The 27,846-nt window shown below is 40.4% G+C and overlaps 2 protein-coding genes across 3 annotated transcripts; one reads left to right on the forward strand and one right to left on the reverse strand.

Moving 5' to 3' along the window:
* Nucleotides 1-1,711: 1,711 nt before the first annotated feature.
* Nucleotides 1,712-2,298, reverse strand: CheA46a (Chemosensory protein A 46a). The gene is made up of 2 exons (XM_017171470.3): nt 2,248-2,298; nt 1,712-2,188 (listed from the first exon to the last, which is right to left on the reverse strand). The coding sequence occupies exons 1-2, from the start codon at nt 2,296-2,298 to the stop codon at nt 1,712-1,714; spliced, it is 528 nt and encodes a 175-aa protein (XP_017026959.1).
* Nucleotides 2,299-6,208: 3,910 nt separating this feature from the next.
* On the forward strand, nt 6,209-27,659 carry sqa (spaghetti-squash activator). Of its 2 annotated transcripts, none has more exons than XM_017172016.3 (9): nt 6,209-6,772; nt 20,058-20,148; nt 20,231-20,434; nt 23,053-23,290; nt 23,350-23,453; nt 24,041-24,193; nt 24,267-24,564; nt 24,816-24,993; nt 26,177-27,659. In XM_017172016.3, the coding sequence occupies exons 1-9, from the start codon at nt 6,739-6,741 to the stop codon at nt 27,493-27,495; spliced, it is 2,619 nt and encodes an 872-aa protein (XP_017027505.1). In that variant the 5' UTR covers nt 6,209-6,738; the 3' UTR covers nt 27,496-27,659. The 2 variants fall into 2 exon arrangements, 1 of the variants encoding a protein (XP_017027505.1); XR_011444481.1 differs by having other exon boundaries at nt 6,215-6,772; nt 24,816-25,651; nt 26,177-26,312.
* The last annotated feature ends 187 nt before the right edge of the window (nt 27,660-27,846 follow it).

Below are 27,846 nucleotides of genomic sequence, written 5' to 3' on the forward strand. Positions count from 1 at the left end.
ATGACAGCCCAGCTGAGGCTGGAGCAGGAGAAGGAGCTAACGCTCAGGCTCAGGCTGAGACTGAGGTGTCCAAGTGCCCAGGGAATTGTAGGTGGCAAGGGGAAAACTCCAGACCGATTCCCAGAGCACAAGTGTGGGCGTGGCAGAGCGTACGTGCCGAGATGGAAAACTTGCCCGAAACGGATTAGAAACGCACGTTCCTGAGCGCTGGAACAACACCCCCCACTCAAAAGGGTTTAAAAGGCAATCAAATTTAATTGTTTTGCGGTTGGCCACAAAACTTTTCCAGCTCTCCAACGGTTTTTCTCAAGAAAAAAAAAGAAATATATATAGACCCCTCATCTCTGCCTTTGACAAGTGAAAATGAAATGCCAGAAATAAGTCAGCATGTTTCTTGTATAATAAACAAGCACTCAGGCACTCAGCTGCCAGCAGAACTGCCAATTAAAGTATTAAAGTATTTACCAGCCAACGCAAATCAGGCGGATGAAATGCCGCATCACTGACGCCACCAATCCGTATCCGAACCCCGAATCCGAATCCAAATCCGATCGAAATAGGCCGCATTTTGGCTATAAATACAACTCACCTGTGCATTTTGTTTACGTGGGTCTGAACGGACAGTTAGACGTAAACAAGTCTCGCCGGAAGTGGGCCAGCAGCATCATCAGCAACATGATTCGGCATCCGCCAGAATGAGTATCTTTATGCATACGTGTCATCAAATTGGTGGCAGCAAAGTCATTGCTCCACTTTGACACAACAGCCGCCACAAGTTCAAGCAGCAAGGTCTGGCCGGCTTATAAATTTTCACTTTCAGCCACACTCTCCTCTAACATTGAGAGCTGGCTGTCAACGTGCCGTGCCGTGTAAAGGCCAAATGCCGTTTATTTTTAATAAAGAAAATACACAACAAAAAAATACGAAAAGCGGGGGGAGGAAAATCCATCCACAGACACTAAAATATGTGCGCTCTGATGGGAAATGTCATAAAATGCGGCGCCAGCAAGATCACAAGCAGTCAACGACTCGCCAGCGACCTTAGAGAGTCAGAACAAAGCACCAAGTTGCCGTCGCCACATAGCGGATAATTCGGACGCGCTATGATCGGTTCGAATTAAATAATTAATACTGCCATTTGTCTGCATATTTTGCATAGTTTTCCTCCACTAATGACCCAGAAAATAGACGGGCCACCACCAGCTGAGAGCAAAAATAAAATAAAAGGTGTCGGGGCAGTACGAGGAAAGCAAGCAAATTGATTTCGAAAGCTATTTAGTTATCGATCCGCATGGAAGAGCTTTGAAAATGTTAAATATTAGGCGACCTTGTTCATATTTTATTAGTTTAAAATTAAGAGAAATGATCTAGGTATTAATATATAATAATATAAAATATATATAATTAGTTTTAACTTATCTGGCCATCTGAATCCTACAATAATTACAAGGTATACATGATCAAATCTTATATAATATATATACGATTTTTTAAAATATTTTTTAAACTATAATTATAATTAAATTTGATTTCTGTAAAACTGTATTAAGTTTTTAACAAGTTAAAAAGCTTTAATTAAAAGAATGAAACATGTTTAAAAGTTTGTACACATTTTTGGGTGGTAATTCGACCTTTTATTATCATTTGAAAGGATAAAGTAAGCTCAAAAAATAATACAAATTGAAATTGTTCAAGTTTATACTTATAAACATTATTTAGGAACTTCCCTTATCTCAACAACACTGTTAAAGCCACCGTAAGTTATATTATTCTTCGATACAGTAAGCTGAATTCTGTTCAAACCTTGCTTCACAAATTGCATCATATTGTCTGAGCGTAATCGAACATTCTTCAAATAATATTCACCCTTCTTGAGAGGACAGGCATCCTTGGGCAGGCTGGTGTCCACGAAGGAGCTAGCCCAATATTTGGTATAGAAATCCTCAAAATACGCGCAAGTTTTAAATTGGAGCTTTTGAAGAAGGGGCTTCCAATCGCCATTTATGTGTTGCTCTATGTTGATCTTCCACTCAAACTCATTGTCTATATCAGTGTAGCATTTAAGAGTCCCATTGACCAACCGTTCTCGACCCACTAGTCGCACTTTGAAGTCGATCAGTGTCTCCGTATCTCCCTTCAGTGGTTCCAATGTTTGAAATCGAAGTTCGTACAAAGTACAGACATATCCCTGGTGGATATTTATTCAAGGATCAGGATCTGTAATCCTCTTCAAATGGATGTACATACCAGAGTTGAGATGGAAAGGATCAGGAAAGTCTGCAGATATCCGCGTGACATTGTTTGAAATTGAAACTGTTAAAGGTTTTTTGAAATAAATTTGATGGTCAAGCGAATCGTTTTATATATTCAAAGTTGGCGTGCTTGATCTTCATAAACTTTGAATCGTGTTTGGTATCTTGTCCTTAATAGTAATAATTTGTAATATTAATTAATTGTTTAATCATAGTTTATAAATAAAAGATAGTACAAATGACAACTGATTATAGTGTTTGTTTGCGATTAATTTAATACTAAGACTATAATATATTTACCTTATCTTATACCCTTATTAAAGTATCTGAAAGAAGGCCAAAACTGGCCATAACTATAGAAAAAAAATATTAAAAACAAATTTTCCAAAGAGTTTTCACTTGATTCTTCATTAATTAATACCAACAACAACCTGTTTCTACGGCGCATTTTCTTTTTAACAAAGCTTCACCCGTATGCCATGCCTGCTCTCCCTCACGTACCACCCGGAAAATGGAAAATGCTTGGGAAAAAAATGGGGCTAATGGACCAATGCTGTGCTGCAGTTGTTTAGGTGCGATTGTCGGCTGTTGCTGTTTGTTGTTTGCCGGTTTATTATTAGCCCCCAAAGAAGTTTAGCGCGATAAACACTGACTGACTTCACAGGGAAATCCGGCAGAAAATGGAAAATGATTTCGAAAATCGTGCTCAACAAACGAACAGAAAAAAAAACAAAGCGAACGGGGAGAAGCAAAAGAAGCACGAAAATAGCGCAACGAGGCGTTGCCTACACGAAATTCCCCCCGAAAAACTAGACTGAAATTGAAAAATATTTTCGAACATGCCGAAACAGTTGCACGCGTGCAATGAGCAACCGAGGAGGCAGCGGCGGCAGCGAGTGCCAGAATTTGTCAATTTTCCAAAAAAATATCCCAGCGAACGGCAATTCGCATTGATATTCTTGCGTAAACATTTGCCAGGTGAAAAGTTTATCAGGGAAAAGTGCGACACAAGACCAAACAAAAAAAAATACTGTATACTGCGTGACAACTAAACAATTTTGTGTACCCCGAAAATAACCAACAGGAGGTGTGGTTTTGGAGGTGTAAAAACATTATTCCCCGCAAAACGGTGGCTTTTGCACCTGGCTGGCAAGGTGTGAAGGTATAAAGGAAAAAAAATGAGCTCTAACAAAAACCACGGGGAGCAACGAAAACTGCAGTGACAATGCCAAGCAAAACAACAACAAATCAACTAAATTGTTTTGGAAATGCTCTCTTGGGGCAGCAAGAACTTACGATTCCCTTTAGAAAGAGATTAAAATGCAATAAACAAAATAAATGCACTTTTAGATAATGATTCTGGGTATAGAAATGTATATGAATATATGTTAAATGTTTGTTCCGTCGAAATCATTTATCAGTAGAACAAACTCTTACAGCAATTAATAAACAAATAAAATCTTATGAAACACTTGGGAAAATAAAAGACTAGCTAAGTAATAGAGGAAATAATTTAATATAAATTTCAAAATTATTAAGACATTGAAAACTATTTTAAATTTAAAAGATTGTTGCTATTTGAGGCCAAAAAAGGTGGACTCCGAACTTGTTTTCTATCTCAAATTAAGTTTTATACATAGAAAACTTTTTCAGTAATATCACTAATTGATTAAAAATTAATTATATGTTTAATTATGGCTCAATCCCTAAACAATCTCAAAATATCAACCGTTCAAGTCACCAACTTAACCCCTTGGCAGAGTATTATCCAAAACAAGACGTGCCGCAATCGCAATTTTCGATCTGTGCGAGAAAAAATCAAGAGGAGCAAACACCGCCCGCTGCGTTTAGCGCATTTAGGGGATTTGCATTATTCAAAGCGCGGCCAAAGGCGGAAGCCCGTGACGCAAAAGCCGGCCAGGATGAGCCCTTGGTCACTGGTCGCCCAATAGCCAGAGCCGGGCGCAAATCAAAACACAGCTTAGTTCGCCGCCGCCAACCAGTCTGTTTGCCTTGGACTCTCTGTGTCCGAAAGGCTTAAAGCCTTCGCCGAACTACTAGAGTGGTCTTTGGTGGGAGCTGTGGCTGGATTCCAGGGGATGCAAGTGCTGGCATTCGGTGAGAACACGTTTCCCGGCCACACGCCCTTGTCTGGGCACGTTCACATCAAGTGGTCCAACCTGGACGGCAGGCGTTTTGTTTATTTGCCTTCGCTGGCTTAACGTCGCAGGAGTGGATAGCGGCCCAGGGGCAGTTCTATGGCTGCATCTGCCAACAGCGCGTATACGTAATTTAATGGCACAGGTTTCGGTTTGCTCCTAACGGCTCAGTCGGTGTTATTGTTAGCTCCAGGCAGAGGCAACATTTTTAAAGCGATTTAAGCTTTGCTATGCCCACTCCATTTACAGACCAATTAGACACCAATGCACTGATAGAAATTTATTAATACTATTAAATTTATAAAGTAAACTATTTAGGTAAATACTAAAAATATAGGAAGAAGCTTTAGTTGTTTAGCAAAACATATCTTAACAATTTTTAAGTAGTTTCAAGAGTGACTTTACTATTGTCTTACCTCAGTGTACTCCTCCACTCATCTATTTATGTATGCCTCCATGTGTGACCATGACGCATGGCCTTTTATTCTCAAAACGTCCGGCTATTGGGCTTTCTTCCGTTTGATAAGATACGGCCACGGTTCTACAGAGTCTACGGCGTACCGGTAACCCATATAAATATAGAAGTACGTAATTTAATAACAAGTCTAGATAATGGTCATTATTTATAGTTCACACTTGGTTCAGATATAATGAGAATTTATGCACTGGCTTCGGGAATGTGTTGTGCGAGCGATTTGCCATGAGATTAAGGAATGCCCGAGATTATGGAATGCAAATGTAGATTTTGCTGTCTACGAGTTCTGTTTAATGTTTTCATGAGAGGCCCACGATTTTCTCTTGAACTTATTACAGTTCTATTAATGTGGAAATTACGGAAATGATTTCAAAGTATTCTATTTGCAGAAGGCATTTTAATTTTAGATTTGCAATCATCGAAAAGAAATGTATAAAAACCATACAAAAGGGGCCTTATAGATGTCTTTACAAATGATAAGGTACTTGAAGAGACAAGGTCTTATCTGTATAATAAAGGCTTTTAAATTCACCAAATATATTTATGAAAAGGGAATACTAATGACTACGACTTGTAATAATAATTAAATTATTAAATAAAGTCAAGATTTCTCCTAGAACAAACTTTAAGGGCGTCAACAAGTTGCGAAAAAGTGACAAACTACGAATAGGAAGCAAAACCTATATAAAACTAATGGGATTCACAAATATATACACAAACATATATAGATCCCACCGATTTGTTGTTGCTGTCCTGCCAGCTTTCGGTTGCCAGAAAAGAAAATCGGAAAAAAATCGGAAAACTGTAGAAAATGTGCTAAACGACAACAGGGAATATCATTTTTATTCGCTTACAAAAACAAGTCGCGAAATGAGCGACAAGAGCGCAGCGTACAAATTGCTCTGCAATTTATTTTTATACCAAACAGACAAGACCGCGCATACAAATACGAGTGCGCCTTTATATATACATATATCGGAGGTTTTGGCCCCCTATATGTGCCTGTGTTTGTTTATTTATAGATACGTATTGGTTGTTCGCCAGAGAGAGAGAAAGCAAACGGCAGATCGGCGAAAAGTGCCCACGAATTCTCTCAGTGCCGTGGCAGTTATCAGCCGAAACACATTTATAACCACAAAGGAACACACAAGCGAGTATTGGCAAAAGACTGAAGAGGCACACTGTGAAAAATAATCATAACCTAAAGGAAAAATTAATGACAAATCAAACGAATATCATAAATCTTTGTTTTAAGTCAGAAAAATTTGTAAAAAATCAGGTTTAAATGTCTTGTTTTAAATAAAATAAACGTAATACTTATTAATTTCTCCCTGTGCATTGGAAAACGCAGAAACACTGCCGAGGCTGAGGCGAAAAACAGCTCAAATCAAATAGTGATCCGCCAGGCCAAAACAGTTTGAGGCAAAACGCTCGCTCGCGATGACACAATAGCACAATAGCTTTCGCGTTCGAATTTTGCGCTAATATCAAGCATACGCAACGTGGTGCGCCGCCAACAGCAGCTATAAATAAAGAGTATAATTCTTTTGTGCCATTTTTTAAGTGCGCAAAAAATCGAAAGATATCCAAAATCAATTTCTAAAAAAAACCACCCAGTGCCCCCAGTGAAGTGAAGCCAAAACGCAAAAACCCAAAATGCTGAGTGATGAATACTTATAATTTCCATTAGGTATTGACGAAATTAAATAAAACCAACCAACAAAAATTAAGCAAAAAACACAAAAAAACCAACGCGTGTGAAGAAAGTTTGTGCAGTGGAAAATTTTGTAGGAGAAGCTGCTTAAAAACGGGTCAACGTTTGCGGGAAATCGGCGCCAAGCGACGCAGCAACATGATCTATATAGATGACTCAGAGCCGGAAGGTGGTAAGTCCAAATGGCAGTCGACTAATTGCAGCACCAGAGAGAGCCGTCAACGCGGCGTATACGTATTGTGTTTCAGCAGTGATAAGGGTTGCTATCTGTGTATTCAGCGACCCTCTGATACTGTTCTCGAACAGCGAATTGTAATTATTGTATATTCTTTGGCGAGATATTAGAGCGATAACTCGTCCAATTGGGTTATTGGTTCGCTGTTGCCAGAGGGAACTTATCCCCAAAAGCCAGAATTGCAAATGGACACAAATCAAATCAACACAAATCTAAGGCTTAGCAGCTGTTTTTTCTATCCCTTACCATTTTTTTTGTTCTGTACTGAAGTTATCAGCAGTTAACTACGCTTTAATAAAGGGCCAAAACAATAAACATTTTCGGCTCATGATACTGATACCGATGCAAAACATTAACTTTTATGCACAGATAAAAAACAAACCGAACACAACTGCAGAATGGTTTTTGGCGAAATCAAGCTGCGAGAATGGCTGGAACAAATGCTTAAACGATTTAGAGCCGCATCCCATGGGCAGGGGCTTTTAAAAATACATGAATTTCAATAAAATACGACAATGCCCGGGCCAGGACTATGGGGAAATCGTCGGGGGATACAGGGCGAGGGGTACTGAATCCGAGCCGAAAAGGGTGCCCAGATAAGGCGGACTGTGATCAGGAAACATTTGCGACGCCGTTTCCATTGTCAGAAACAATAAATTTAACGCATAAAACAAAAGAGAGGCCAAATAATTTTTTTCCCTCTGCCAGTATTAAAGCCGAAATAAAAGCTAAAGCGAATCGGCGTCAAGGAAGAGCAAACGATGAAGGATAAATGTCACACCAGATGAGCGTTAGGAGCGGGAAAAGCCGAGGGCAAAGCTGTGGTAACTGTATCTACAGTGCCTTAGTCGAAGACAAAGCCCCCAAACTTTGAGAAAAAGGGGAAAAAGGAAGTGTCAAGTAGTTGGGTTCCAGCCGGAAATGGTTAAAAGGGAGAATAGTGCTGGGAAATCCCTGTAGCATGAAAAATGTCGAGCGTCGGGCAATTCCAAAAATGAAAAGAACTCGGGACAGGGACCGGGTAGAAAAAAAAAAACAGAGACCTAGGACGCGTAACACGAGGCGGGCAAAAGGAAGCTACCCACAGAGGAGGCGTTGTCCTGATTTAGTGCCATCACACCATGGCGTCCCTTTTTGGCTGCAAAAAAAAGGGCTGTGCGTCCACGTCTCGTTTTGCCAGGCAGTTTTCGCAAATTGGCAAATAACAACAAACGGAAATACTTGTCTACCTGCGGCGAAAGGTGTCGACGGCAACCTGACCGATTGGCCAACCCTTTTTCTGGCTCTCATGTGCTAATGGCGCAAAAGCTGATTTCTCAATTTCCTTCGGCCAGCTACTCTTGGCAATTATGGCGAATCTTGGCCAGAAAAAAAGGAACTTTAATCGAAGAGGAAATTAAAGCATTTACAGCGGAAATTGCCAAACCGCAGGGACATTCAAATGGCTTCCCCTCACACGTGGATTTATAATGAAAACGAAAATGAAAATGAACATGAAAACATTTTATGCTGCTTCTCCTCTTTGTTTACACAAACTCTAGCCAAAATAAATCAAACAAGCCGTTCTTGTACTATTATATTTAAAAATGCAGTTCATTCTGATACATTTTCCAACAAGACAAGCCGATATTGTATAAATATTTAAACAAGAAATCTGCATAAAAATGTTCTGGCGTCATTAGATGAACGAAATATACATATTTCCACACACAAAGAGGCGCCCACAGTGGAGCCTAAATGGGAGAGCCACCGAAGAAAAAATTATTAGAAAGAGATAATTTCGATATGGATTTTCATTTTCTGCGCATTAATGAGGCGCTGAGTTTGCTTTACGGAGGCTGTGCTTCTCGCTGGGCGGGAAATATTTTTCATTTCTTTTTTACGCTGCTTTTTCAAAAATAAATTCGTATTCGAATATTGCCAAGGTGAATGTAAAGCAAACAGGCAAAGGAATCTCTCACTGGCCGTCTTGAGAGTCCGTCCCACCCCCAACGAAATCCGTCCGATTTGCCCCCCGAGAGTGGTCGTGGTCGTGGTCGGTGTATACAGATTCAGCTGCATACATATATATAATTGAGATAAATTTATTTTACGTCGCATTTCATGTTGAAGGTCGTTCGTTGATATTCACTTTAGTGTTGGCGCTGCGCATTCCTCGAGTCTGCCTCATCGCGGGGTCTCTGTACTCTCGGGTTCTTCAATGGGACACTCTCAGCCGATCATCAGCAATTATGTAAATATTTTACGTTTCCTGATTTTGCCTCTCTTTCGATATTTTCCTCCTAAATATATATACTACTCTGGCAATATAGTGAATGAGAATGCGGTGGTGTTTCGTCTTGAATTTAAAGAACTGAAAATTTATGAACACGGCTGAGAGAAGCCAAATTAAAAGACATTTCATTTGCATATATCTGTATCTGGGGGATTATAACAATTTATAGAATATTTAGGCTAACCAATATCGAGCAGCTTTAAGTGTTTGTGCCCCCAAAATCCATTTGGAATCATATGCCGGGGCTCCTTCTTCTCTGTCTGCAGTGTTGTTTAAATTTTTAATGCGAATGTATCTCCGGCAGATGTCTGGGCCGCAGCTGCAGGTGGAATGGCAGTATTAAATATGCAGACAGGGCCGTGAGTGCATATATGCAGGGCTATGTATGAATATAACGCATACGCCATGTGGTTCGGGAAAATGGGAAATGGAACGGAATGGCATGGAGGAATGCCGCATGCTGAACAAATTAAAATTGCAATTTAATGTATTGGCAGGGCACAGACACAGACACTGGCATAGTCATGGCAACAGGAAGCCTTGTTAAGATTGCATTTGCCAAATGTAAAACTAAACAAACAAAGCTGCGAGATCTGCTGCCGGTGCTGCTGCTGCTGCTGCTTGTTGCAACTCAATTTGCATGTAGACACTTCGCGCCCCAAAATGACAAACGGAAATTTCCATAATGCAAAACATTTTCACCACCGACAACCCAAACAGCACCCCCTCTCCCTCTCCTAATGGCAATGGCAACTGGAAATGTTATTCGGGGCTAAGGACGCCGTGTTTGCATCCAGCGAAAATAATCAAAATTATGTAAATGCACTCGAATGTTTTTATTTATTAGCAGCCTTGCATTCCGCCTTTGCATGTCATGATGCAGGTCATTTCATTTGAATTCCATGATGACACGGCCCCACTCTGCCGCTGATTTATGGCTCCCGCCAAATATTCGAATATTCGAATGGGACATTCATAATGGCAAATCGCTTTTCAGAATCCCAGGCTAATCAAGCTACTTCAATCAAGTGTGTTCGATATTCATTGCGTATACGTACCGTTGCCACTCAGTCTGCCTGAAATTGCCATAGATTATGGCGAAAGAGCAGCGCTATTTAATTTGTTGACCAGTAACTGCATTTAAAAAGCTATAACTCGTCGGCAGTTCGAGGGTATATCTCCTCGGTAATCGCCTTTATGCGGCCAAACAGATCGTTAATTCTGAGCGTTTCAACCATTCCGCCTGAAATTAAATGAGAGGCAATAAACTGTAGCTGTAACTGCGTTCTGGCCCGGGCCAAGAGTAATGCCTTGGTTAGCCGCCAATGCAAGGCACTGAGTGCTGAGTGCTGTGAGAGTAGGAGCATCCTTGGCTGTCCAGGCGACTGACGAGGCACTTTGGATCCTGTTAGCTGTCGGAAGGAAGCTGTCCTGTCAATCAAACGTCTATGGGCAGTGACTTAAATGCAATTTGAGCTTGGCTTAGCTATTAGCCGGGACGAAATGCCGATTAAGGTCTATTAAAGCTAAAATTTAAACTGGTTTCTAATATGTTTTTTAATTCTCTTAAATTTAAGGTAAAGTATCCTAGAATATAAAGTATATAGAGTAATAAATGTATGCTCTTGTAGAACCTATTTTCTATCTTTACCTTTTGGCAATGAACAGACTTTGCAATCTTATCTGAGGGTATATTTCACTTTGCCATAGATAAATACAATAAAAATGAAGTTTATTTGTTTGTTTTAACAAAAAGGATATCCAAAAGAAATTCTTAATAAATAATTTAGATTTATAAGAACATTTTCATCCCTATTCTTCAAGTTTAAAACTCATAAACTATAAAGTTTACCTAATACTTCAAATTGTTTACTTTCTTCAACTTTTCCTGTAATTTCTTTCCACTTAAATTCACTAGTCATCAATATATACACTACCCTAAGTTGAACTGACTAGCTAAAGCCATAAAAGTGGTTCTTGGACCAACTGCTGAACACGTCATTGGCTGCCGGTCACTGAATATTTGAGCAGTTGCAGCGAGCGTATTGTATAAATAACCTCAACACCATTAAATTGTCAAACGTGCCACTGTTGGTTGCTATCCCTCTGTGCCCTGGGTGTTGTCGCCCAGTGTGTGTGTCTGTGTGCTGGTTGTGCGCCCACGTAGCTGGCAAGTGCAAACTTTATTTAGAGATGTCAAACTGTCGCTCAGCCAGGACACGCTGTAGATACAGATGCAACTGTAGATACGGATACAATGTGCCGGAGTGGGTACCACGTGTCACTACACTCACATTCATTTACTGCAAAAGGGGGAAAAGGGGTAGGGGGCAGAGGAGTGGCAAGAATCCAGGATGGAGGGCGGTAAATAAAGCGTTAAATTTTAACAAATTGCAGGCAAGAAGCGGGTGTGAACAGGCACCATGTGGCCGTCAGTGAATCGATGACCTTTCAATTACCTCGCTGTTATTTTCGATCCCAACGAATCCCACTAAAAACCTGCATCTTGATTAATTGTTTTGTTTGCTGTGCGTTAATTGATTTATCTTGCTGATGCCGCAACTAATTCACAGAGCTGGCAAATTATTTACGAGCAGGCATACGCCTCCCTGCACTCGAAATCAAGGAGGGGAATATTACAAAACAAATAAAATTATAATTTATATATGTTGTTTGGATGATGAAAGTCAATAAAACTTATTCCTTAAATAATAAAAAATAAAATAAAATAATAAAAAACTGGTAGAGGTATTCTTGAATGTCTTTTTTGTAGTTTTAATATAATATTTGAAATATTTTTTATGCGACTATATTATTAAAAAATATGATTCCTTAATTTACCAGAAAAAACATATAATTTAAATCATTTAGTTTATATTTTTTTCCCCATTTTATTTCTCTCTACATGCATATATCAATACACACATATTCCCACTTCTGTGTAAGTGGCACTTCCGGTTGGAATGGCGGCATTTTTAGCCCAGTTTCTCTGCACTCTGCCACTTACAGTTGTTATTCAATTAGGCCGCCAAACAAATGCAATTCGATTTGAGTGCAAATATGTGTTCGCACTGCCTGGCTATTGCCCTCTGCTTTTCCGAGGCAGCCGCAGACTTTGGTCTCCGCCTTTGATTTATGAGACCAATGGCCTACACAGACCCACAAACAGAGATGTACAAAAATATATATACTATATATGTGCACATATCTCTTACAATAGCTGTATTTTTTGTCGGCCGCCGCCTTTGGCTAGCGAAGTATTTATGGTGGAATTTAAGGAATTTAATGGAAAAAGTTCTTAAAATGTAGCAAAACTGGAGCCGCAGCTGCTGCAAATGACAGCCAGCGATGGCCTTTGAACGTTGCATATTGTGTCGCACTCATAAATTAATACGCTTTGAGCGAGATGCCATCGATAGCTAGTAATTAACTGCCATCAGTTTGGGGCCATGGATCGGCTAGTTCATTGACTAAATTTTCAGGATTTTACGCTAACGAGTTCGGCTGATACTTTGGATACCTCGTCCTAAGCTGGCCCCGCAAATTGCATACCGCGATTATTACAGTCGAGGTCAGAATAATAGTAGTGATTGTAAAATAACATTTATGAAGGCTAAAATTCACTTGGTGTAAAATTACCATAAGTTATCAAGAATTAAGACATTTCTTAAATATTTAAAATAGACAATATATATTTAAAATTAATTAATTCTTAAAATTTAAATAGGTTATACATTTTTAAGATTTTTATAATATTTAATTGAGTAAATTTAAAAGTAAACAAGTGGCCAATTTAGCATCGGGAGACTTTCCTCTCAAATTGCCTTAAAATTCCCAAGGAGTTCTAGCCTAAAATTAGAGACTAACCTGGCAAGATCAGATACAAACACCTTATATACAGCATATACACCATATACCATTCTATAGATTTTTGTGGAGTTCTCTAAAACCAAAGCTAATTAAAAATAAATCTTTTCCTAATAATTTATTACACAATTTTTTTTATTTTAATATGCAACTCCCAAAGTTCTAACGACAACTGTAGCTCACATAAACAGCAGGGGGGAAAGTGAAAATTGGAAAATGGCACAGGAACCAGGGGCAAAAAGTCATTTATGAGCACGGGAACGGGAACTCGGTGTCTGTGGGTCTGCTGGCATGTCGCTCATTAAATTAATTAAACGTTGAGTCGCGACTGCGAATGCATCGGCTTCTTTTCCTATTTCCATTTCGAGACAGTTTAGGCGTCTAACAGCTTTGAATTCGCAACGCGCCACGTGGTGTTGCACTTTTGATGCCATTTCGCTGCAGACTGTGTTGCAAAGTTTTAATGAGTTCATTGCGGTGTGCATCGTTAGTCTGGCTTGAAATTGTTTAGCATTTTCGGAGCGGCTGTGCCAGAATGTTCCCCCATGTCTCCCTTCTTTGATGATGACAGGGCAAGAAAAAAGGGGGGCCAAGCTTCCAGGACCACAGGACTTTGCTTCTGCAGTCTGCCAATGTCCCTTTGGCCCATTGTTGAACTTTGCAATTGCCTTGAAATTGCTGTGCTCACATCGATCAATTAGCAGGCATTTTACGCAGAGGCAGTTCTTAAATTTAGAGCTGCTGCAGTTGCCTTTAAGCACTTCTCGTTCAGCTCAACTTTCGGTGATTAAAAATGAAAACTGGATGGAAAATTCCCACCAACACGTCTCTCGAATGGCGGCGTTGATTATAAGCGCGAAAAGCTCACCCATACAGGCAGGGCGGAGATTATGTGTGTGCCCACAAAAGCCAGCGTAATGAATGTGTAAAGGGATAACCAAAGGACGAAAAAGAGAGAGAAAAACCAAAAGGGAGAGACAGGAAAAACCCCATGGAAAACCCCTACAAAGCGGTGGCAAAAACCGATTCAAGACATACGACAGCCCCCGCGTCACACTCGGCGTATGCGTAACATTCAAGGCTACCAATATTTTCACCCTAAAATAATTGAAATGCATAGAAATAACTCGCTTAGTCCTTCTTGGCTGCCAACTGACTAAATGAAAAGCGAAATAAGCCAAAATGAAAATTCCAATTGAATGAGTCCTGGTAATGGGATAAAAACAGGACCAGGGACCACGACACACGACACATGCATACAAATTTCTAATGCTAATTTCATTGTGACAATGCCGGCGAAAATTAAATAGAATAAAATAAAATTGCATCACCAAGTAAATTGGCATTTTGAGCACACAAAATACACAAAATGTAAAAAAAAGGAAGAACAGCGGAAAGGAGCTAGCATACCGTCAGACTATATTTCGCATAAATTTTGAATGGCAATTGCCCAATTAAAGTGTGCCACAAAAGTATATGCAGCATAAAGTGGAAATTGCCTGGGAAAAGCTGAGGAAATGCCCCCAGTTGTTAGTGTGCCACACTGCATTAGAGGCCACTGAGAGATAGAGAGAGAGCTTTACGACAGAGCCGGGGACGATGTGTCTCTTCTCAAGGTTCCACTTCCACTTCTCCCCCAAACCAGCCGCCGCCGCAGCACTGATTATTACTTTTCATTTTTTTCCATAACGATTTTCATTTTTCCCTCGCTTTCCGCACATGCAAAAAAAAAAAAAAAAGAAAATATTAAAAAACGAAGGCAGGAGCCGGCGCTGGGCATTGTCGCAGCGGATTTACGCTTGGCATGCAGGAAGAAAAAAAAAATGATGAAGATGAATTGCCGTTGTTGAGATACAGCCGAAACATTCGATATAGATATTGCACGAGGATTAATATGAAAATATGTATATACATATATAAATATACGTACACATTGTATATGGATGGCTACATGGTATTGATTTGTCTCCTGTCATTCGTCCCAGTTCGCATTTGTTTAAAACCAACAAAAAAAAATGCCAGCTTAATTCCGCAAGTTTCACTTGTCATTTATCATTTATTGAATTCGTTATCGGCGAACATTTAGCGAACATCTAACGTGTCCATTCGGTTGAGAGAAATAAATTGTCTGCGGGTGTCTGTAATCAGAAGCGAAGGATGACAAGGATCACTGGCTTCGAGAGCCTAAACAAAGGTTAGAGACTTGAACTGAAACAACATAAATTAAATGGGATGTTCCAGAGATGTTCATCTGGAATTTTTAAACACTTCTTAAGGCCTTTAATAACCTTCGCTGTTACGTGGAACTCTAACCTGGCAATGTGCAATCTTCGCCTTTCCATGGGACATGCATTTGAATCTGCTCCCTGGCTTTGATGTCCCAGGCCATCAGTAAGTGTGAATACTCTTAGCCCGCTTACTCTCCCTGGCATTTTCCTCTGCATTTATGCATGACCATTTGATGAAGGCCCTTTGTGGGGGTTTGAGTGTGCGGGAAGTTCCGTGTAATAACCAATTCGGAATGGCACATATTCACAGGCATGTCACTGTCCTAGTAGAGACAAACTTTTGCCACTTTTTTTTTTAATCCTACTGCCACCACACACTTTCATTTGAGCCATCCCATTCTCATGCCATCTATTTCCCAGGCACTCAGGCTGATTAAAATGCACAGACATTCCCGCAGCTTCAACAATAACCAGGAAAATTTTCACCGGCAACACAACAGTTTTCACCTTTAGTTGGCGCAACGACCATCGGCAGTAATTTTGTGAGAGGTTAAAAATTTAAAGAAAATTTTAAAGATATTATAGGGAAACAGAAAACTTAAATTTACATTTTGAAACATACATTAAAGATTAGATGAAATATTTCAAAATGCGGGAAACCCCCAAATCTTAAAAAGTAAACAATTTCAGAGTTTACATTGCTGAGACTAAAATCTTTCCTTGTTTTGCATTTTTCAGATGATTTAACTGGACCAACAAATAGCTTAACGCTGTGCTAGCTGCCTGGCGAAATGCGTTCAGCAAACAAACATATATCCGTACATATGTACATACATTTGTGTAAATTATATTTCTTGTATGCATTTTCCCGTCTGGCCTTGCCATTAAATACTCGGCATTCTTGAGCGGATTGCTTTGCGTCCGGCAAAGATGCTTAAGTTGGTCGCATAAAAAGTGTTATTAAAAGCGAATATAAACAATGAGGAGACTCGACTCTCGTGCTTATAACTTTGTTTCTTTTTTTCTGTACGCATTAAAATGCCGACGTCTGGCGTGTGGTTTTCCCCGCTTTTCCCTGGTTTTGTGGCACATTGACATCCATATATTCCATATATTCGTTTGATGTGCAACAGTTTGCATTTGTTGTACACATTTTTCATTGCTTAACTCACGAGCCCTTAAATTGTGTTATTACAAAAAATTTCATTAAGCACATTACACAATTTTATGACAGCAACAAATTGCAGCCTCAAATCGATGGATGGTTGGAGGGTTGTGGGGACAGGGAAAACATTTTTTCGCTTCCGCTGAGAATTTGGTTCGCTCAGATTTCCTTTATTTTTAATCTGAAAGTCAAGGCAAACTTGGCAACAGTTGCCAAAATGAGCAGGAGCAGAAGCAGTAGCTGGGGCGGCATATCCTTGCAGACTTGACAACCGGAGCGAAGGCGAATCAAAGAAAAATTTGCTGATTTTCATATCAGAAAAAATTGCCATCGTTGGCACAAAAAATCGTTTGCCATTTGCATCAGCAGCAGCAGCAGCTCCCTGCTCCCTGCTCCCAGCTTATCCCTCAATGGCACTCTATTGAATGAGAAGTGCAAATATAGTATCTCCTACTCCCTCGCTCTCACATTCCATCTGATTTTATTGATATTGTGCATAAATTAACTTTATAAAGTTTTTTGAATTGAATCTGCAACGAGTTGCACTTTTCAACGCGGCCCACACACTAACCCAAGTGGGCGGAACAGACCCCGAGGGAGAGTGGAATATAGACCTCTTCAAAAGTCCTTTGGAATATAGATATAAGGGTTGTCTGACACAGAATTCAAACTTCAGACGAAAGCCATTTAACAGCCAGCCAGATATTGACGCGTTTAGCTCGTACAAGTATCAATTATAGATACTTGTGCTTATGGATACTCAAAGAGCTTAAAGATTGGGATTAAAACACATTAAAGCTTATGAAAATCATTAAATATATATGCAAATATTTATTGAAGAGAGGAAATCAAAGGTTTTTATACAATAAAATAATTTAAAAAGTTTTTTTGCTAACAATCTTAACCCCTCTAACTCTCTTGTTCTCTTTAAATTCATCTTAAAGAATCATTACTCCCAAGAAAATACTCAATTCATGAATATGGAAACTTGATTACAACGGGTACTTCAATATACTTTTCTGCATCCCGATTTTATTCACTCCATCGATCCGTGTATTATATGCACATCGTGTAGCTTAATGGAACTGAAATTGATTTACGAAAACACTTCAAACGGCTCAAGTCCAATTTCGATTGCATTTGGTTGGTGCATTGGGTAGACGTGAGGTCGTCAGCACCACCAGCAGACCCACCAGCAGACTCCCCACCGCCCACTGTCTCGCAGAAGCATATGGGAACACCTACCCTTAACCCTCTACGATCCGCGTCCCTATATCGTCCTTTGGGCATAAACGGTGCAGTGCAAATGCCAAGCAGAGTCGATATAAATTCATTTATTCATGAGCTCGAACCAGGAAATGAATGGGGGCCACCTGCCGCCCACACTTACTGCCATTTGTGAATATGTGTCTCCACGAAGAAAAATGAATATAAATTTGTAACATGATTAAATTAAGGGAGTGAATTTGTATACTTACTAAAAAAAGTCCTAAGGAACTTGGCAGATCTGAGCTCACCTTTATTTGAATATTAATTATAATATACATATTTTACATGATTTAATTTGCTTTTATACTTCTTTATAGAAAATGTTATTTATTGGTTTATATTTTATATTTCCAATTATTTTACAATCAAGTATTTATAATTATTTGCAGTGCATGTTTATGAATCAGGCTGTAAGGACAATCATTGAGACAATTCTATGAGCTCTGAAGCCGAATCGCGTTGTCCCCTTTCGTTCTCACATTTGATTCTTAGAAATTATGAATTATGAGGCCAAAAAGTTGCCAAAAACTTGCCTGGCATACAATGGTAACCCCACTCTACCCCAATTTTCTTCTTTTCTAACATAACGCAAGTGTTTGAAGTTGTTTGCCTGAACTTAAATTGTGCGCATTATTGGCAGAGTGCACTCAAATGCACTCACTCGCTCCCACTCACTGGCTCGCTGCATAAATTTGCGCCGAAAACCGTTTAAACAAGATATGGCCAAAAGGGGGTAGGGGCATGGCCAAAGGAGAGGAGGCGTCAAGTCTCGGCAATCGCTGCAAATGCATGCGAATACAAGTGCCTCGCTGCACACAAATAGCAAAGAAACACACTCCCAGGCACAAACACACACAAACACACACTCGCCGTCTCCATCATTTCTATTCACAGCAGACGCTCAACTTTCACTTTGAATTTGCCAAGTTTGTGGCCCACTCCGCCGCCCACCCCCTGCCCCCCTCTGCCTCTTGTCGATTTTGAAAAGTCCTCTTTGCCGTTGCCTTTGCACGGCTCTGCCTCGCCTTTGATTTTAAAGATTTATCGTGTTTTCCGTAGCATACTTATGTGCGCCATTTGCATATTAATGGGACAGCTGCTACGCAGATGACAGCATTCATAGGCGCTGGCTAACAACTAAACCCCTTAAATACACCTCTTAAATGGCAACAGGAAAAATAGGGAATAATTCTGGCAAGGAGTTGTGATAATGTGTGGGAATATTTCTATAAGAAGTCGGAGTGAAAAGAATAAAGATGCAACTGATCAGGCTTACTTTTTAATTAAATTATTAAATTCTGAAATAATTATTGATCATTAAGTAATATATGCCTAAAGTACTTTCTTAGGTACTACATTTTAAATTTAAACTAATAAAAACCTAACTTACTAGCTTAATTAAACTAGAAACTGTCAGCATTCTCTACCAAATAAACAACTAAGCCTTGCCTAAAACCCCTTTTCTAATGGTTGATTTTAACCCACCCATGGGTTTAACTTACTGACGCACTTTAACCATAAAACCTTGAGCAGATTATCAATAATTCCAATTGCGAATCTTTGAAACTGAATGGTAACCTTGCCTCCGCCCGAAATCTCTAAAATCTCCAAGGGATTATTGTGGTCAAAATGTCAAGTAGAAAACTCTTGTGCTTAATGGGAAAAAAATATGAAAAATTGTACACAGCTTGGTGACCGCACCGGGACCGAAAAAGCCATACAATTTATATACATAACGTATATGCTCATATTTGTCACAATATTCCCTGCTCGTTGTCACTGTTGTTGTCGTCCCCATTTCAGTTCCTGCACAAATTCAATTGAATCAAGTCATTTTTATTTGTTTGGCAACTTGTAGACATACACACAACGGCGAACGAGAGCAGCAACGAATCAAATTCTGTGAAAAGGGTTTCCCCTCAAAACTTGTCTGCAATATGTCCTGCGAAATATCCATGTGTGTGTGTGTGTGTGTGTTGTGACAGGCAGAAACTGTTGTTGAGCAGTCAGTCAGTCAGTCAGTGAAGGACTTGCATTGGTCCCATAATAGCCGATATTAAATGCACTCCGAAGTGGGGCTCTGGCAGGGACAATGGAAATGATTGAATTGCCATATTGCAACCATGTGGCAAAGTGTAGCCCCAGGCAGCTCCAGACTTGTTTTGCCTTATTTCTTTTTTGTTTTTTTTGTGTATCCAGGAACAGGAAATCTAATCAAATCACTCAGTTTGAGGGCTTAATCAGACCGAAAACCCATCTATGGCTTGTCAATTTATGGACTCCAGCTGATAAGGAAATGGTTAACTTGTGGAGTGGCCAGAGAAGCTTTATTTCCTTTTTGATGTCTTGAAGCTTATTCCTAATTGTTGAGCTAATTTTTATAATATATAAACTTATTATTTCTCTTTATTTTTGCAGTTCTGGAGCCGGCATTTCCTATGCGCGATGTGAACATAAATCGTAATGTCGATGCCCATAAACTATACGATGTCCTCGGCGAGGTGGGACGGTGAGTACTATTCTTACGGATCCTGGATCTATACACACCTTTTACCCATTCCATAACTAATCGATTTTAATCCTATGTGCAGCGGCAAATTCGGAACTGTGTACAAGTGCCGGGACAAGGCCAACGGCCTCCAGCTGGCGGCCAAGTTCGTGCCCATTCCGAAGCGAGAGGACAAGCGGAATGTGGAGCGGGAGGTGGAGATTATGAATTCATTGCAGCATCACCTCATTATACAATTGTACGCGGCATACGAATATCAGAAAATGATGTGCGTCGTCCTGGAACTGTAAGGAAGACTTCCCAAGCGCCCCAAAAGCCCATATGAAATGAATGTGTTGACTTTGTTTGTCCATGTCTATGTCCCGTGGGTGCAACTCCCCCTATCTCTTTTTCTCTCTCTACATGGCTGTCTACATATATTCTTATACTTTATAAGGGTGAATCGAATTGAATGAACAGAAATTGGTTAGGAAAAGGTTACTTAAAATATGATTTCTCTGCAAAAATATAATTTAAAATAATTTAAAAACAATTTTTATTATATTTATATATATATATATAATAAGGTTTAACTATAACTATAAATATTATATATTATAAATATATATATAAAAAACACTGTTTATCGGCAGAAGCCTCGAATTTCTTGCACATATCTTCAGTTTTGTTAAAATTCCAAACCAGTTCTGACTTCTGCATTGATAATTAATTTAGAAATTTGATAAAAAATAATATTAAAAGCTCCTACACTTTAATTTATACTCAAAAACGTTAATTGTATTAAATTTGTAATATAATTCCCAACCAGTTCTGGCTTTTGCTTAGACTCTTCTCAAAAAAACCAGTTTAAGTAGGTAACTTAGTATCAATTAAGGTTTAAAATTATCCTACAACCAAAAGTAAGCCATTTCCTTAACAATTTCTGTTCATAAAATTCGAATCGCCCTAATGTTTATATTTGTAGCCCACTATTTCACTATTTGTTGAGTTTTTTTTTCCCCTTTTATGTTGTTGTTTGTTGTCATATTGTTTTCGGGGACACAATATCTTGCAATCAGTGGGAATGTGCATAAAATGCGATTTACACGTACGCACATTATCGTAAACTAGTAAACTTTCCGCCCCAAGCACCCACACACACACAAACGCAGACACAGACCCAAAGGAAATGCCAAGGAAAGCCTTAAGCAACAGGTTCTCTTCTTCGCACTCCGGCGGCATTTATACAAATTTATAACAACTTTTATTCGCCTCGCGAAAGTTTGCGCCCAGCCTCCTTTTGTCCGCAAATGAATGCTGACATGGGTTAAGGGTCTAATGGCCCATAAAAACATTTGAGGCAGGTGCTTCGTCCCACTGATTAGTCAACGGCCTTGACCCACATTCGCCGCCCATTGGGGAAATAAAAGAGTAGAAAGAACACGACGTGAAACAATTTCATTTCCAAAGCAGTCTTTGTCAACTTAAATTAATTTTCCACAAAACAAACACAAGGCACAACTGCACTTGGACAAGTTGTGTTGCTGTTGTTCTTGTCACTTGTTCGCCCACAAGAAAAGTTAATTGTTCCCTTGCATAGTTCTCCTTGGCATCATATTCATAACAGAATGTTCAACTAGGTCCGGAATATTTCAACAAGGAGAGGAAAATTCCTGGGCCATAAGCTGCAAGGAACATGGCTGGCATCCAAGGAAATTCATGGTGTGCCATTAAACTATTAAGTTTTCCGTCTGGGAAAAGCTGCTAAAGGGTGGAGCGTAAACAAAAATACCCAGAACTCAAACAAAGTGAGAGTATTTTAAACGAAATCCAAAAGCCATAGTCGTCATTTCACCATAAATATTTAAACAAATTGGCAAATGCCATGCAAAAGCTATGAAAAGCATTGGGATAAAAGCCTCAAAGGATTTTGTTAACTAAAAGGATATTCGTGGAGATCAGAATTCAATGAAATGCCGTTTAAATCAGATTACATTTGAGTATTAAACTTACAAAATTATCAGTTGTAGGGGAAAATGAGTTCTAATTAGAAGGAAAATTGACGAAATAAATTTCTGTAAGATCAAGTTTTATGGCAATGACCTTTAAACACAATGTATTCATACAAGAGTTTTAATTTTAAAATAAATCCAATTGGATTTTTACTGTCAAAATCCCACTGGGTTTTCTAGCATCAAACTAAATATTAAATTAATTCCTAATAGAGAGCTTTTGAATGACAAAGTAATGACTGTTATAGGAGTCAACAGGCATCCATAAACCGGCATAAAAATATTCCATTTCACACATGAAATGCCCAGGGTTTCACATGAAATTTTAATATTGTCGATTTCGGGGTGAAGTGCATCAACTAACTAACAATCCAAACAACAACAAAAAAATCAGAGAAAAACGAATGCAGACAACAGGCTTTTCTCTCATTTTTAACCCAACATTTATCATGAGCATCCGATGGATGATGGCAGGACTTTTGTTTTCTGTATTTCGTCGACATGCAACATTCGACATTTGGATATCGAAGCAAATCTCGGTTGACATTTGTCGAGTGCCTGAACATAATTTCCTCCGATTCCATGTCGGCATGCCGTTAGTTGATGCCCGTCACCCGTGCGGATGGATTGATGTTCATGGATTATCTGATTTTCGTGTTCTGGCAGAGCAATCGGTACTCTTGTAAATAACATAACTAGCTTAGGGTCAGGTAAGGTAACTAAAAATCAATCTAAGCCGATCTAAATCTGGTTAACGAGAAGCAGGAGGAGAGACTAATTGAAAGGCGATAACTTTGCTTTTGGTGCTTGGCTTGCAATGTGTTTTTGTTGTTCTGTCTTTCTTGGTGTTCTTGTAAAGCGATTTTGTTTTAAATTTTGCATTTAAAATGACTTTTTAATTGGCATTTCACAGCATTGAAGGTGGTGAGCTCTTTGACCGCGTGGTGGACGATGAGTTTGTCCTGACCGAGAGAGTCTGCCGGGTTTTTATACGCCAAGTGTGCGAAGCCATGGCTTTTATACACGGCAATGGCATAGTGCATCTGGATCTGAAGCCCGAAAATATTCTGGTGCTCACACAGAAGGGCAATCGCATCAAGATCATAGACTTTGGACTGGCCCGCAAATTCGATCCAGATAAGCGTCTGCGGGTGAGTGATATTGTGGGGAAATTATGTGAAATATATATTTTAAATATATTATTTTTTAGGTACTCTTCGGCACACCTGAGTTTGTGGCTCCGGAGGTTGTGAACTTTGACTGTATATCGTATGGAACCGATATGTGGAGTGTAGGTGTAATATGTTATGTGCTGTAAGTTTCCCTAAATGTTAAGGGTTTTTGAAATATTAAGAAAATATTTTCTAAGCTTAACTCTAGAATGTTATCAAGAAAAGACCTAATTCTTTTAAATTTTGAATTGAAAAATCTAATATAAAAATCCACAAATATACACCCAAACTCTCTACCCTTAATAATACCCTAGACTTTAGCTTAGAAAATATTTTCGAACAATTTGTTCTCTAACACCCCAGCAATTAGAAATTTAATCAAGACCGGCAGCACTCATATCTTAAGGGTTGGTACTTGCAAGAAAACCAATTAAAAATGTGTACAGCTAAAAATGTAATAATCAAAAGAGGGGTCGGGACTCTGGAGGTATCTCCTTATCCTCCGCATCCGTTTCCGTTTCCCTCTCGCCCTGAGAAAGGAGTGTGAGCCAATTTAATTTAGTTAATTAAGTGTTGGTTTGTGTTTTTATTTATTTTACTTACGCTGCCTTTACATTTCATGTTTATTGACTTTGCCACGCCCCCGAACTCACACCGCAAAACACACATTCACACAACCACCCACATATGATACGATTTGGATGTATATATGGTTGGGGCTTGGAACAGCATCTCAGGACTGTCGCCTTTCATGGGCGAGAACGACATTGAAACAATGTCAAACGTAACCATTGCGAAATACGACTTCGAGGACGAATGCTTTAATGGCATCTCCCCGGAGTGTCTGGATTTCATAGCCAAGCTGCTGGCCAAGGACCTGAGGTGGGTATTCCCTTTCTCCCCCCCCTAATTAGAGACACATCCTAAACTCGATTCCCCTGCTCTCGCCACACAGCACTCGCATGACAGCCGCCGAGTGCATGAAACACAAATGGCTACAACAGCGGCCGGCTGCCGCTGCCTCTGCCACGCCCATTACAAAGGCCGCCTCTTCGGCGTCCAAGTCGCGCCTGAAGTCAGAATCTCCGGTGACGGCGGAATCCTCGGAGGAATCCTCCACGGAAACCATCGAGGACGGCGACGACGAGGAGGAGGAGGAGGAGGCGGAGGTGTTGACGGCGGACAAGAACAAGGCCCAGGACGATGGGCAGGATGAGGAGCTGGCCAAGCTCTGCAGCGCCGCGGAACTGGAGGTGAGTAATTGGAGCAGAAAGCCCGTCACGCTAACAAACAATCAGCCAGGTGTCATATTACCAGTGATGGTAGTCCTAGGAACCAAGAACCTAAACATAAGCTTTAGTAGATATCAAAAGGTTTCCAAAAAAAACCTTAGGATCTTATTATAAAATATTAAAATTTTTAAATATTTATTTTTTTAAATTTTTCATATTTGTTTTTCTTTAATATTTACGCACATTTAATTCGCATCACTGTCCTGTTGCAGAACAAAGAACTGGATGCCACAAAGGACAACCTGAAGAACTTCATTGTGCGCTGGGAGACGCATCCGAACAGTCCGTACGTGTTCGACGTGGAGGGCAATGTGATTGCGCCGCTGAGCGAGACGAGTTACCCACATCCGCGGCGGACCCACGGCCCGGACAGCATGTCCTCGTCCCGAGGTGAGTACGGATCCCAGCGACAGCGCGACCGCCATGCCCTCATCCACGGCAAGTGAGGCATCTGCATCTCCAACTGCATCCTGCCACCGGATCAACATTGTATATTACACGATTAACTTGTCAAACTAATTGTTGTTCTTAACTTGAATGTGGACCAAGCTGGCCAGCCCCATCTCCCCATCTCTCTCTCCTTCTCTCTCTGCTATCTCTGTCTCTGTGTTAACCCCCCCATACTCTTCGATAAAGTTTATATATTTATATCCTTTACTTCCGGGAGAGGGAGGAGGAGCCGCTAGCCAGCCAGAACTGTTGTTTATGTTTAAGTAACCGTAGACCTAAGCGATGTGCCCGGCGTGTCCTTGTAGCGGATGCCCGGCTCTATTAACCACTTTGACACTGTGATAATGACAGCCATTGACAAATCAACAACACTGATAAATATATTCAAAATATAATACAAAATCCAAGCGCAATGATACTTCTCTATAGTTTCTTTGAGATGAGAAACCGAATTCCATCCCAAAACTCCATAAAATCCACTCTTCCCTAGTCCCAAAATCCACAATTCCCCCACAGTTATCCCAAAATTCCCTCACTCCCAAAGTTCAGGTCTAGATCGACACACACTTGTAGCCACTGTTTCTGGTCTTTCAGCCAGGTAAGCCCAACATCCAGCTCCGAATATCCATCATCCTCAGAGATCGCCGTCGAATTCCAAAGTCAGTCTCATGCTCATTTGTTAAATGTCCGTTTAGGGAGAATCTCTATAATGAATGCTTGTATTAAAACCCGAGTGATGTCCCCCCGAGAGCTGTGTAAAGTGATAATGATACAGATAAATTCAAATAGTGTTAGGAAGAACATGAAAAAGTAATTGAATTTTAGAATATAAATTAAATAACCTTCAATGTATGCTTAATTTAACATAATTCCTGTAGAAGATAGCTTACTAACACCTGTAATAGCACTTGTAGACCTAGACTTTGATGAGAGCCATTTTACACAACTCTCTAAACTCGCCTCAGCATGATCTTACTTTGTCCTTAACACCACTTCATGTACAATAATCTGTCTGTAAAATACCTTTGGCAATATAATCCCACCGGTCTCCTAACCACTTTTATGTAAAATAACCGAATAATAAATAAATAAATATCCTTCTAAGAAACTTCTCCCTTTCCAGTTTGTTCTCCCTCGCCCTGCGAATCAATTGCCACCCTGACCGACGACGAGCTGGCCGAGGATGCGGATCTCCCGGAGGAGGATGAATCTCGCAGTGCGGACAACGAAAGTCCCCACTCGGTGTCCACGCCCATTAATGAGTCCAGGGAGAAGCTGTTCCCAACGGTGGCCACCTCCAGTCCGGCCACGCCCACACCGCAGCACCTGTTCAACGAGAACTTTGATGAGTTCTCTGGCAGCCAGTCCACCGCCCAGCAGCAGCGCAGCATGAAGAGCTATCTGCACACCTTCGACCGGAGGAACTCGGATACCACGTACCTGTTGGGTCGTCGCAGTTCCGGAGAGCGTGTGAATCTGGCGGATGAGATACGGAAGCTTTCCGATCACCTGCTCATGCTGGCCGAGATCAACACCAAGCTGGGAGATAACAACAATAATAATAAGAGTAATGAAGGAACTCCGGCTGCTCCAGCTGCTCCAGCGGCTCCAGCTCCTTCAGCTCCTCCTCAAGCTGCCGCACCCTCAGGCGGCAGTTCTAGTAAAACCTCCGAAATCAAGCAAGATGGAAATAGGTGGACCAGTAAATCCACCAGCAGCAGTAGCTGGAATCGCCCTACTTCCACGGGAGGATTGCTCAGCCAGGCCAGCAGCACTTCAAAGAGTCAGAGCAGCTACGACGATGGCCAGGGCAAGACCAAGATTAGTTCCCTGTCTGTGAGACTGCAGCAGTCCATCGAGGAAACGCCCAAGCTAAGCAATGGCACTAGCTCCGCCAGCACCAAGTCGCAAGTGCAATCACAGCGCAGCGTGCAAACTATGTCCAGTTCCAATGCCAAGAGCATAACCAGCCAGCATGTTCAAAGAACCAGTACCACCTCATCGAAGGTTATCTCCAGCACTAGCAGCACCAGCAGCCACCAAATGTCCAGTGCCAGCAACCAAATCTCCTCCAGCTCTAGCAACCAAGCTCACAGCGAATCAGCCAGCAGTCGTCGCGCCAAATTCCGGATAAATCAAATGAGCCGCGACGTGCCCGTCGGCCTGCCGGATACCCACCAGACCGTGAACCTGGAGGAGGCGGCCAACACCACCAAAGATTGCCTGCTGCATTTGCTGGAGAAATACAATGAGACGCGAATCCGCAATCCGGTGGGGCGTCACCAGAGCATCAGCGTGGACTGGCATGTCAGCGACAATCTGGAGTACCGCTCCATGAGCTCCATCAATGCGTTCTTTCAGCGCCACAACCACAATGGCGGCGGACAGAACGTGCGGCATATCCAGGCCCAGCTGGAGGAGAAGGCGACGGGGAAGCAGTAGGAGTCCACTGTATATATATTCTACATATATATTTTTGTATGTATAGGACAGATCAAGTAAAGCGGGTGCTCATATCTAGTTAATGGAACTTAGGTAAAACTTCGGCGTTGCAAAGGAAACAAATTAATATTTATGTACTTGATGTAAGCAATAAAACCAAATAAATCAAAATAAATTATTTGAATCAACTGAAAAGTAAACTATAGATATGATTTATTATTTCCATATTCAAGTGCCTTTGTTTTTTAAATAAAAACAACACTTCAGTTACTACCAACTAAAAAAATCAAACAATTTATTGCAAGAAAACAAATATCAACTTATAAAATGTACAAAATTTGTTAATTAACT

This window comes from Drosophila kikkawai, chromosome 2R (assembly GCF_030179895.1).
Source record: "Drosophila kikkawai strain 14028-0561.14 chromosome 2R, DkikHiC1v2, whole genome shotgun sequence".
In the NCBI taxonomy this organism is placed as follows: Eukaryota; Metazoa; Arthropoda; class Insecta; order Diptera; family Drosophilidae; genus Drosophila; species Drosophila kikkawai.